Here is a 12751-nt window from a genome sequence, read left to right on the forward strand (position 1 = left end):
GGGAAGAGGTCTGTTTAATTGGAAGGGAACTTTTTTTTAGTGAAAAAACTCGCACATTGGTGTAGAAAGCTGATCAAAAAATTACTTTCCTGATCCATGATGCCTTTTTCTTGCTACTCTGACATCCGTAAAGCCTTCTCGAAAGGAAAGTGTCACCAGCAGTTTGTGTTCTCTTAAAGATGTCTCAGTCTTTAAGGCCAGTTGCAGTCGTGTTGATGCCATTTGGCTAAGCCTTGAAAGTTCCTGTAATCTGTGCCATCCTGTCTCATACAGTCCCATCTCATAGTTGTCCTTTCTCTGCAGTGCTCTATGCCCAGATCTCTGTGGCTGGGCTGCTCCAGCCTGGCGGACAGCATGCCCTCGCTGCGATGCCTGTATAACCCAGGGACTGGCGCACTCCCAGCTTTCCAGGTACTTTCTGTCTCTCCACGCTCCTCCTTTTTCTCTCCACCCATGTATGTGTGCATCTGCTTCTTTACTTCGTTTGCTTTACCTTCATTTATCCTGCTCCATACTGTATGCCTCTCCTTTGTCATTCAGAGCTCCTCCAGTATTTAAACCCATCTTGCGTAGATTCAGGGTGGCTCAGTACTGGGGCATTTCCATTTCTTTGATTTAATACAATTATTTTGTCTAAATTGGCTTGGTACCATCATCTTTTTCCATTGGCTTTCAGTTGTGTCAAAAATACAGCACTTAATTATATTTGGCAACCAGTACCCATCACACAGTCTCCAATCTGGCTGTTCATCCAGTGATTCCCTTCCTATCGAAATTTTCTGTGTGCCATTTGGAGGACTGAGGGGGTGGGTTCATTGCCACAGTGATAACTGATGCCAGCTTTTGTTTCCTTCAAGTTTGTTAGCAATAGTCTGGACGCTTTGATTATAGAAAATTTTTGTACGAGTCAGCTGTCAGTCAAATGGCAAGTAAAGGAACCTGGTTTTCTTTGGCCTTTGAATTTTAGTCCAGCTTTTCTCAGCCACGAGACAGCTTTTTGCTGGACAGGGTTTGTTCAGATGCTTTAGGTGACCAGTGACTCTTACAAAATTGAGTTACTCTCCTGTGGGTGAAGCAGCTGGTAGCTTAGTGTCTAGAAATCTAAAGCTCAAGATCATTGCAAGCATTTTATGCTGGCAAGTGGGTACAAAAAGGAGAGCAGAGGAGGCTGGACTGCAGAGATCTGTTCTTGTCAGATGCTCTCTCTGGGTGATTGTGTGTGAACTGGGGGACCTTAGAAGTATTTCTGGAGAGTGCGCTCATTCGAGTTCCTGGTAGCATGAATGTTTATTTCCAGGTTTGTGCTGCTGGATTTGTTGACCGAACCTGTGGCAGAGAGTTTTATTCACCAGCATCTTGCAAAACCAGGCATAATGAATAGGCTAGAATTGTCCTGAAAAATTCTGAACCATTTTGTTGGGAGTTCGTTACCCGCTTCTAAAGGATTGCGTGCAAAGATAATTTTGAATTTGGCTGCCTGCTTCCAGGACTAGGAGAGTACAGTGGAAATAATTGTCTCAGTCTCAGGGGAGGCTTAAGTGTATTACATCATTTTGCTGCAACTCTTTTTGCTGACCCAGCACCAGCACTGATGGACTCTGGAAGGTGTCCTGCCAGGCCTCCTCTGCTAAAGCAGCAAGCTTTTAGTGGAGCTTTCCATGGGGGAGGGGGAAGAAGACTTTTTATTAGTCTAAGAGGACTCTGGAGACAACAGGCAGAATTTAGAATCCTACTTTTAATCCTGATTTGCATAATTTGACTAAATCGGATGAGCCTTATTTTTTGGGCTTTCTGCTGTTGAATAAATCTCAGATCTCTTTAAGCTCAGGTTTTAGAGAACCTTAGCAGTATATTGAAAGCAATTTATAAACTCAGATTGTGACTTCTTTCTACTTGAATTATTTTTGATTACTCACATTAAATGTATATTACAAAGGGGAAGGGGAACTTGCCTCTTTTAGCTCAAGATGTTCTCGATAACGATAGCTATGTACAGTAACTTTTCTGCTAATATGCTGCGTTGATATTTGGGGTCAAATGAGTCAGAAGCTGAACCATTTACCATGTATATCCTTCTTGGAAGTGGATCAGGACTTTGACGTTTGCATTCCTGCAGATTTAGCAAAACATTTCCATGGGTATTTAGTGACTATGGGAATTGGGGAAGGCTGCCTCCCTTGCCATCTAAAATGGTATACCAGTAGTCTGCATAGCACTGACTCTGCCGAGGAATTCATTTAGTGCCTATTGAGAAACTAAATGCCAGTAACAGCTTCTGCAGCAATGAGTCATCCATATTTCAGCCCATTTTTTTTCAATGGGCTTTGATCCCCATTAGCTTGCATGGTCTGCAGAAAACTCCCCTCCAGGAGGCATGGCTTCTGCATTTTCCAGTGCAGTAGTCTAAATGGGAGTGGTTTGAAGCCTGCTTGAAGCTGTGATATTGAAATATTTCATCGTTCTGTAATGCTTTCTTTGGTATTGAATCTTCAGGAAAGCATTAAAGACTTCTTTGTACCCCAGCAAATTTTCCTCATATTAAGTTATTTTATTTTTTTCGCTAGCAAGCTTGAAGTAACTGGAGAAGCATATCAATGTTCTTTGCTTGTGGCAAAAGAGAAGGTGCCATCTGGAAGGCTACTTAGTCACTGCTGAATTTGTCTAGTTATTTACATGCTTACCTTCAGATGCTCAGACAGAAATGTGGAAACAGGCTCTTTTTGAATAGCTCAGTTAAAGCCCTGCTGACTCCTCATGGGAAACATTGGCAGATAGTCGATTTAGAGATGATTCTGTTAATATGTCAGATAACTTCATTTTTCTTCTTTGTGTGTTTTTATTATCGGAGACACTTCTGTGAAAACAGGATCTTCTGGTTCCTTAGCTCCATTTGGCAATCCTCGCACAGTGGGAAAGGTTTTAAGGCTAAACCCAGGAATGGGGGATTAAGGAGCTAGAAACAGTTGTTTTTTTAAACATCTTTTATCTCAGGGCTTGGCAACTGATAGTCTGTTGTGTAACTGAATTTCATAGAGATCACGGTGAAAGAAGGCAGCAAATTGGAACATGAACTCTGATAAGGCTTTGTGGGAGGGGGTTAAAAAGGGTGCTTAAAAAAAGAGAAAAAGGCCAGCCATTTCATTTTCGGTGTCTTGGATGCTGTACTGTCACTCTGCAAAACAACTGAAAGCTAGGTTGCAAGTAGATTCTCCGAATAATAAAAAATAAACTTATGCAGAGTATATTTTTCCTAGAAATCCATGTTTCTGAAGTTTCCAGATGTGCCAACAGGTGCCTGTTTTCATGACATTTTTCATTTGAAGATAATTACTTTCCCCCTTTTAAAATATTTTCCATGCATGCTTATGGGGCTCAGCTTATGTTATTTTTCATAGTCACAGTTCTTTGAAAATTCTGATTTACAGTTACACCCATCAACGATGCCAAGAAAATGACTGCATTAAACCTTTCAGGTTTGCATAAGACCATAATATTTCCTTTAATTTATTTCTGTAGGCTACTGTGTGAATGCAGACTCTTAAGGAGCAATTTAAAAGTCTTGCCAAAGGTTATGTATCAGGGTAATCACGGAGAGCAGTCCATCATCTCTTCATTTTTACCCAATTGACACTACTTACAAATATTGGCTCCACTGTAGGTTGTAAATGTTTTGGGACAAGAGTCATGCATTATTTTTACTTTTTATTTTTTTTTTTGTCTGGAGCCTAGGCACCAGTGAAAAAGCAAAAAGTGGTCTAATCAGCTTTATTTTGCTGGATCCGAAACTCTTACTTCTCTAACGGGCTCTTGTAATCGAAAAGGAGAATTGACTTTCTTGTGGTGGAGGTAGCCGCCTCTTGTTGAATGAATATGGAAGTGCTTTTCTCTGGAATGCCAGAAATTCACATTTTGCCTTACTTGAAGTGGAGGCTTTGATCATAAAGAATGGCTGCATCCTGCTGCATTAGTCAAATTGAAGTAAACTGCAGGGTATTTAAGGTTCTGCAGTATGGGTGTGATTTACACTGCTCCTCTTCTTTGGACAGAGACCGCTTTTGGAGAAAGGTGAGTGTCAAAGATGTAAACAGTCTGGTGTAATGGAAGCACGTTGCACCCATGAGATAGAAATGAATTAGTTTCTCACATTATTTTTACAACTATTTTTTAAAAAAATTGTTAGAAATGGTCATTCTTAGTTTCCTTCAGATTGCCCTTGCCTCTTACCTTAAAAGTTGGCATTTTATTGCTGAGAAATGCAGAGTAAATGTGAGTAGTAATGGTAGTATTTTATTTATGGCCTTACAAGGAGGTTAAAGCTGAAGTCTGGCGGGGTGGGCAAGCTGTGCATGCTTAGAAATGTGTTTGTGAGAAATGAATTTGGTGGATTTGGAGGGAGACCTTTATTGATAGGTGGAGATGGGTACCTTAGTGGGGAGAGAGATGGGGTGTCCAGTCCACACACCCCACCAGCCTCAAGATGTGGCCTCCCTCACCCAAGGCTGCTTTGTATTCCCCCCTCTCGTGCTCTCCCAGCGGCTGTGTGAAATGTGCCCGTGGGCTGTTTACAGGGAGCCTCTAAACCAGAATGGTAATTTTGGTGGCTAATAGCCAGAGCTTGTGGCTGCAGCACCCCCCGGCTGGCGGCAGGCTCTCCCCTGTTTATGATCGTAGTTAGGTGGCCCCCAACTGTTTACAAGACAGCAGAGGTGAGATCTTTGATTGACAAGTCAGAAATGCATTAGATCATTCCCTCTGCCAGTCTCTGCTTCATGCTGTTAAAAATGTCAGCCTCTCCAAGTTTGAATGGCAGCCCGAGGGCCTCAGAAGCTTTTTGTTTTCTGAGATGGAAACACAAATTGGATGTGTGCCTGAGCGCTTCATCCTGGGCTGTAATTTCATCTTTTAGCTAAGAACCACAAGGTACATGAGCAAAGCACCCTGTAAACAATAATACTGGGGAAAAAAATAAACAAGGTCGTGTTTCTGGTACGTTGATCCACCGGTGTCCTGACCTCTATCACGTTGAACATCTCCACTCTGATTGCTGTTCCCTTTGGCATTACAATGAGAGGAGAGAGACTGACACGGGAGGCAAAGATTTAAAGTTGCAGTGTTGTTGCACATTCCTTGTATTGGCTATGAAATATTGAACTGCCACAATGTGACACCTGGTTTTTTAAGCAAAGTTTCTTGTTGGAGGTGTTCGGCGTCGGTTTCTCATGTTTCTCCTCATCTTACCACCTGGCAGGAGCGATTATAAAGGCATGAGAGGGGATAAGAGAAGGAGCAGAAACGAAGCCAAATTTAATTGCGCAATTTTTGCACTTGGCTCCAGCCCTCATTCAGGGGCGTAATTTTAGGAAGACCAGGAGAGGTTATCCGAGGCTGGGATCTTAGATTTTAAAGAAAGTAAAGCCACTGCCCTGTGGAGAGAGAAAAGGTTTGGTAAAAAGAGATATTTAGGGTTTAAATCTGGTGACCTTGATGTCTGGCAGCAGCACTGGGCTGGGAAGCACACAGCTCACCTGGCCTCGGGACGGATCTGCGAGGTCTCAGCTCCAGCAGCAGCAACACAGAGCCTTCCCCCCATTTAGGGGGCAAAGTGGAGACTTTTGGGGGTGTGTAGTAAATGACAGTTTAGCAGTTGGGAACGGCATTTATTCTTTTGCACTTTTTTCTGTTAATTCCTCAGGTTAGGTGCTGAGCACTCAGTGCGAGATGCTGCCTTTGCTTAAGGGCTTAAGCCACTGAAAATCCCCTGCACCCTGGTCTAGTTTCTGCACCATGGGCTCTTCAGGGAAGGAGAGGGCAAGGTCTTCAGTGCACTGCCATTACTTTGGCCGATTGCTGTGGAAAACAGGACCAAACTCTGCCCACCAAGCCCTCCTTTCGCCTCCATCCCTCGTTAGGAGGCAGGGCGGTGCGCGCAGGCTGCCTGCCGCCCGCCATCCAGGTACTTCTAAACTCAGCTCCAGCTCCTAAGGATCGCGAACATCTGCTTGGAGGTACTGCGGAGCTCCACAACGCGCTAATTGAATTACTCTTTTTTTTTTTTTTTTTTTTCTTTTTTTTCTTTTTTTTCCGCAGCCTGCGCTAATTGAATTAGGAGCAGGCTGCGCTTGCGAGGCGCCGCCTCAGCGCATGTGTGAGGCCTGGCGCGGCCTGTGCTGCTCCCCGCCGGCCCCGCCGGGTACTGCACGGCCTCCCGTCTGGCGTTTTTTTCCCTAAATAAATCCCCAATTAACGTTGTAGTCACCCCTCCTGGAAATACCAGAAGTGTCCATCTAATCGTAATCGGCGCCGATCTGATCGTAATCTGTCTGGCTTCAGGAGGAGAAAGGAGGGATTCAGCGCAGCCCGCTGCGGTCCCCCGGCAGAAATAATAAATATTTTGGTGTGTTCCTAAAGGAGTTAGCACGGAGCAGGCTGTAAAGTGCTCACCACAGGCATCCTTTAGGGTTTGAGGACTCTGTGAGCAGTGCTTCGGAGGCAGCCAGGTGTCCCAGATCAGTTGTGCTTATTTCTGCAGAACTGCCACGGAGCCGTTACGTCAAATACAATTTTAATTAAAAAAAATACAGAATTTCCCCATGAATTTGGGGAAGTCACAAAGTACTTTGTCATCCAATCTTTAAGCCAGTGCTGGTCAGAATTCAGCGACCCTTGTAAAACACAACATACAGAGATAGTCCTAAAGAACTTTAAATGCACACATATATAGGGAGAACAAAACTAAATATTTCTTCGCTGAAATCAGGTATCTGGCTGATTCCCTGCAGATTCCAGGGGGACAAACCCAAATCCTCAGAGAAAAATACACTTGCTCAATCTTAATAAAAATACCTTTGCTTCTATCTAATTCCTAGCTTGGAGAGAGAGGTATTTTGTTATACTGCATGGGATGGGTTTCTTTTTATTTCTTCGGTTTTCTGTTGACTGCTACTTATTTCGTGCACAAAAAATAGTCAGACATTCTTTCTTACCTAGAGATCCCAATCACTTTATTTCCATAAAATTTTAGCTATTCCCATTCAGCTTTTTGTTGGTTTGGTAGATCATTCTCACAAACTGTACCAGAGAAAAAATGTTATTTATTTTACTTTAATGGCTGTTCCTTAGGTTTTGTTACTTTTCAAATAGACCAAAATAATTAACTAGCATTCTCTGCAAACTAAGTAAAATTAGACTGTGCTTGTCAAAATACATAAACAATACTCTGTGATGTGTGTGATTCTTTATTATGCTCGTATACTTGCCCTGTGTCTGGTGATGTTTAACTGGGCTCCTAATTACTGCTGAGAACCAGCAAAGTGCTGCTATACACAGAACTTCTGGATTTTCAGTTTCAATGAAATCTCTTTAACTGAGAGATTAACTTTAACTTTTTCCTCAAATGGAAAACTGATGCTTTTTTTTTTTTTTTTTTTTTTTTGGTACAAAATAGTTATGTTGCTTTTTGAGGACAATTCCCAACTAATTTTATCCATTAAATTGGGTTTGATTTATTTACATTTGTAGTTGGTTCTCCTTGGCATTTATCAATATATCTTACATATTTTATATGTATAATGTATGTATAAAATAATCAGGCTGTCAGCCTCCTTGGGTCCCTTTCCAAATAGCCAGGCAGATTGCTTCTAGCAGACATTGCAAATAAAATATCCAAGTAACTCGTGTCGTGCCGAAAGGTTTACTTGGGGTTCGTGTTTAGTTCTTAAATGATTGCCAGTGTAACTTGGCACCATAGTGGAATTTGCTAAATTGTGGCCGCATATAGTATGATCAGCTGTCAGGCTTTTTTCTACCTTCTACAAAAAAAAAAAAAAAAAAGCAACGCTTGTGATTTATTCTCTTAAAATACAGCCTTATATCCAGCAAACAAAGGAAGCAACTCTTCGTTCAGCCAATAAAGCCGCATACGTTTTTAGTCTTTCAGCAATATGCTTTGCACTTCTATGGCATCTTCAGAGTAATAAACTGTGCAGCAACCTTTTGATGTAGGTAATAACATTTGACCTTGCAACAGAGTACGTTTCCTTGTTGAAATGAGGACAGCTAACACCTTGATGTTTTGGGTTGTTCTTCATTAAAAAAAAAAAAAAAAAAAAGGTGTGCAGTTTAAGATACCTACCTGCAGTGCCTTCTTTTGGTAGAATTCAGAAGTGAAGGTGGTTATGTTATGGGGATTGGGGTTGGCACCTACAAAATAAAGTGGAGGTGGAGTTCAGTGCTGCCTTAAGAAGCTGTAAGTGGGAAAGAATCCATTCCATCCAGTGTATAAAGTGCTTTTAAAAACAATCTATTTCTAGAACCTAAATTGTCCTGGGACCAGCTCTTGATATAAAAATTCATAGAAACCTGTTTTTCCGAGTGTGGTAACTTCTTGCCATAGTGCTGTAGTGTTAGAATTCACATTGGCCAGGTTGTTCTGTAAATTAAACAGTGACAGCTTCCCTCGGGGGAACAGCCAATGTATTTATGATGATGTGCTGATTACACAAAATACACTGCAAGCAGAAAACAGCTGCAGAGAACAAACCTCTTAAAAGAATACAATTACAAATAGCACCCTCAGTATTTCTAGTGGTGAGAGTAAAATACAGCATGCTAATGCAGTCTTCTAGTTTGCTTCCAAAGAAGAAAAGAGAGCCGTGAAGAAGAGGCTGAAGGATGGTTGGATGCACATGCGGTGCCAATATGGAGCGGCATCTAATCCCTTTCTGAAGGTGAAGGGCAAGAACATACCTCAGGCCTTCTTGTTAGCTGGCCTTATTTCTTAAAATTCCTGTGACTGCAGCTCCAACAATGCTGGCAAGCGGAATGCTGGGGCCCTGCAGCTCATCAGAGGTGTGACCACTGTGGTTCCTGCCCTCTGTCCTGGTTAAAAATTGAGATGTGATTAGATCAGTAATAAATAATTTGTGCTACCAGTCTTAAGTATTTTGAAAAAGGTCCCTGGTTTAAGGCTGATCTTTTTTTCTACTGCTAATCCTCTGCTTTGAGGGAACTTTTAGTAATAAATTGCAATTGTTGGTTTTTCCTAGACTGCAGCGCTTCATTTTTAAAATGGTCCCTGGGTCATGTATGTAAAGCAAGGTCTTGAGCAGGCCAAGTTAGGATCCAGTTTACGACCTGACAGTAAAACTTGAAATAAAATACTGCTGGGAAGGTAGTGAGGATGGGACTGCGCTCATAAACTGAGGGCTCACACACCTAGGAGGAATGGTGGTCCTTTGAACCTTTCTTCATCCAGGAGCAGAAAATGCAAAGTGCTGGGATTTGCTTTGTGTACTGTGGCTGAATGCACGAGAAGCCGCACTGGGGACTGCTGTAATGGGATTTTGCACAAGGGCTTGTGAAGATTTGGAAAACGCGGTTATGGCAGCTCCCACGGTTGCTAATGTTTTGCAGCCCTCCAAAGCAAGGCAGAAAATCTCCAAAACCCTTAGAACATGAGGTTTTTAAGTCTGAGATGAGCTGTCACCCTGTAAACATTAAAACGCAGCATTTTACTTATGGCTATACCATGGATACATGCAGGAGAATTCAAGTACTGAGAATGCCCTTTCCATCTGCTTTTTGAGAGTCATTGATGGATAAGTACAATGCCTTTAAAAGTCTGGAATTTCTTCTGTTTGGTGTCTGTTATGTTCCAAGATCAGTATCAATAAAACGCGTTTCAAATGCTGGGGAAGAACTTGCCCGTTTAAAATGAAGGGTTGCCCTTTCAACGTATAGATCTGATTTCAAAGCAGATGAAGTAACAACGTCGGCGCTCTAATTTGGGAGGGCTTGCTTAAAAAAGAAGAGCCAGGTTTTCCATCTCTGGATTGCTGGCATGTACTAATAGACGGTTATTCATCTGTCTGTGTTTTCTTCAAATCGTTTTTGAGCCTCCCTGTGTTGTCCTGCTTTGCTGACATGTATCCCATGTGGCAAGAAGGAGTTTTGTATAATCACCCTGCTTTAATCAATAGAATAATTGATAAACCAGATAAGATTTAAACTGATTACCTCCCCGAGTAGAACTCCCTGAGGGCCTTGGACTCTCTTAATTTTGACATGTATGTTGTGTACCCCGTGGATGAAGTGCAGTTTGAATTATCTGTTTTTATTTGCTTAATGACGGGGAGGGTGTTAAAGTCAAATGTTTAATTAACCCAGCAATGGGCTGCGCTGTCACTTACACACACATCCAGCTGATTGAGATATCTCACCGAGAATACTGAATAGGAATGATAATGTGGCACTGAGACGGAAGATTGCTTTTTCAATCCATTTGCTGGGTCACTGCTTTGAATGTCTTATTGGATGAAAGGCATTCAGCCTGGAAAAAAAAAATCAGCATTTAAGTACATTTTGTTTTCCTGGCCCTTCTCCACCAAGAAGTTAACTAAAACAGATATGTTGTAGGTTTAATAAGCCATTCATGTTGGAGCGAAAAGCTGCAAATAGTGGATCTCACCAGCTGATGGTCTAGAGCTGTATAATTTCCTATAGGAACAAAACGTTTGCTAGCCCCGAGGTATCTGAAGACGCGCTTCTATCTACACCTTTATCTTTCATTCTTTGATTGCTTGACTACCCACTTCATTTGATGGTCTCCATAGCAGGTCCAACTCTTCATCCTTACCCAGGGCGGTGAGATTTGCAGCGACGTTTCGTACCTCCTTGTTCTATTGCTACAAGAAAATGGGGCTTTGGAGTCGGCGTGATTTTGTACTTACAGAACCTAACGGCGAGCTTGTAAATTGAAATGTTACAGGAGGGATTTGTGTTACCACATTTAAATTGGTGTAGCCAGATTGGGAGGACCTGGGCTTCTTTCTTGGGTGTTAGCTATCGTAAGGTCACAATGCTTGCTAGCAAAATATTAAAATGTTCAGTGCCTGGTCCATAATTTCGCATTCTTTTATTAGAAAAAAAATATATTTTTTTGCTTAATGGGGATGGGAGGTTAGGACGCATTCAGACTTGCACCTTTTGGTATATTGGCAATTTAGGTTTTTCAGCAGTGCTGTATGGAAATGGACGCACCATGTGTTGGAAGTTAACCAAATTTGCCCCGCAGTCCTATGGTGGATGATGCTTCCTGTACTAAGCGTAGCTTCAGAAGGTAGACAAAGCACTTAGACCTGCCTGGACAAATTGCAACCATGAGAAACGTCGGGAAGTTGGAGCTGTATCACCCAAATGGCTCCGTGGTAACTCTCTAGTACTTTGAATCTTTTTTTTGATGCAAAACCAGGTTGCTTTAGCTGGAGGCTCACCTGGCAAGCATTGTCTACAGCATAAAGACATGAGTGCCCTTACGGGCTGTGGTGTAGATATATGCTGTGAATTCCCATCAGTTTAACACTGCAGTGAATTTGTTGAATAGCCCTTTCTTTAAACAAGTGAGCTGCATTCAGTTAATATTTGGGGGAAGAAATGTGATTAAAAAGTTAACGCAAGACAGAATGTAGGATTCTTCCTTCATGCTGCCATTTTGACTTTGGCAGACAACGTCTGCTTCATGCTTTCTTTTTTTTTGTATCTTTTTTCCTCTTTCCTGCAATGAAAAATAAGAAGTTAAAAGGCAAAGCTGACCAAGAAAATCATGACACAGTGCAGTAAGGTGAGGGCAGCATGCTTGAATTAGAAGTATGGGAGTGAGCAAACCAAGGGCTCTAAGGAAAAGGTGCAGTGAGTAGTGGAAGTATTTTGGTCTACTTGCCAGCAGAGCTCAGAATGGGAGATTTCAAAAAATATTAAAATAAAGAAAGGAGGAGATGACCAAAGGTTGGAGGGGAAAGGGCTTTTAGAGTGAGACTGATGAGACTGCATTGGTCCTCTGAGGGAGGTAGCTATGAAAAGTTAGAAAATCATTCTTCAAGAAGGAGATGAAATCTACAGCAAAACCAGCCAATTTTACAACCCAGTTCTCAGAGCACTTGCGGTTCCTATGCAGATGAACCTGTAATAAATATTGTACCAAGAAAGTTAATCTGTATCTAGAGAATTTTAATAAATAAAAAGTTTTAAAAAACTCTCCCAAGATCTGTTGGCTCTTGATAACTCTTGTTAGTAATAGAAATACGTTTTTGACACCTTTTTTGGATGATGGCTTATGTTCACAGCCTGTAAAAGCAGACTTTGCTTCTTTTTCCCCCTTACACGTAAGGGAAAATCAAGTAAACATCTTTTTTGAAGATGTAAAAAAGCAAAAAAGCACCGATAAAAGCTGTGATTCGTGGGAGGGAAGGGGAAGAATCCTGCAAACCGAGAATGAGTGTGTATAATTTCCAACTTCAGTACTTCAGCGCCCTGAGATGAGTGTTGAAAATGAATTTTTGTGAAAGGAATGTAGCAAAATGAAACCAACAAAGAAGCGAGAGTCAAGCCGTGATTGATTCTGTTCTTCTTTAAAAAGCTTCTGTTGCATGCGAAATCTGTCTTCCTGAAGTATGTGTGGCACAGTCCTGCAGTCTTGCAGACAAATTAACCTCCGCCGAAACTGTTTAAACAAGAATTCGAGCAAGAATTGAAAAGGTTGGAGAAATTGTTAAGGTCCTAAAGAACAGAAATGGAAGAATGCTTTTTTTGTGCAGCGTGGGGAGCAGAGATGCAGGGTAGCGTGCTAGGCAGAGGCAAAGGGAAGCCCCATGATAATCAGATGCAGAACAAGTCCTGACACCAGCCTTACATAAGTGGCCTGGTTGGATATTTGGAGGTATTACCCATATTATGTGTATCATAAGGTTAATTGGAT

At 41.8% G+C, this 12751-nt stretch overlaps 1 protein-coding gene across 7 annotated transcripts in view; it reads left to right on the forward strand.

Moving 5' to 3' along the window:
- BTRC (beta-transducin repeat containing E3 ubiquitin protein ligase) overlaps nucleotides 1-12751 on the forward strand; it is a 118730-nt gene that overhangs the window by 27499 nt on the left and 78480 nt on the right. For 5 of the 7 annotated variants that reach the window (XR_014317913.1, XM_082764809.1, XM_082764811.1 and 2 more), the window contains one exon: nucleotides 304-411. The exons of the other annotated variants lie outside the window; for them this stretch is intronic. Coding sequence is in view for 4 of the 5 variants with exons in the window: in XM_082764809.1 (XP_082620935.1) it covers nucleotides 304-411 (108 nt within the window). In the remaining variant the exon portion in view is untranslated. The remainder of the gene's footprint in view (nucleotides 1-303; nucleotides 412-12751) is intronic. 7 annotated transcript variants of the gene reach the window in all.

The sequence above is a fragment of the Aythya marila genome, assembly GCF_965140915.1.
Source record: "Aythya marila genome assembly, chromosome: 7".
NCBI classification, from domain to species: domain Eukaryota; kingdom Metazoa; phylum Chordata; class Aves; order Anseriformes; family Anatidae; genus Aythya; species Aythya marila.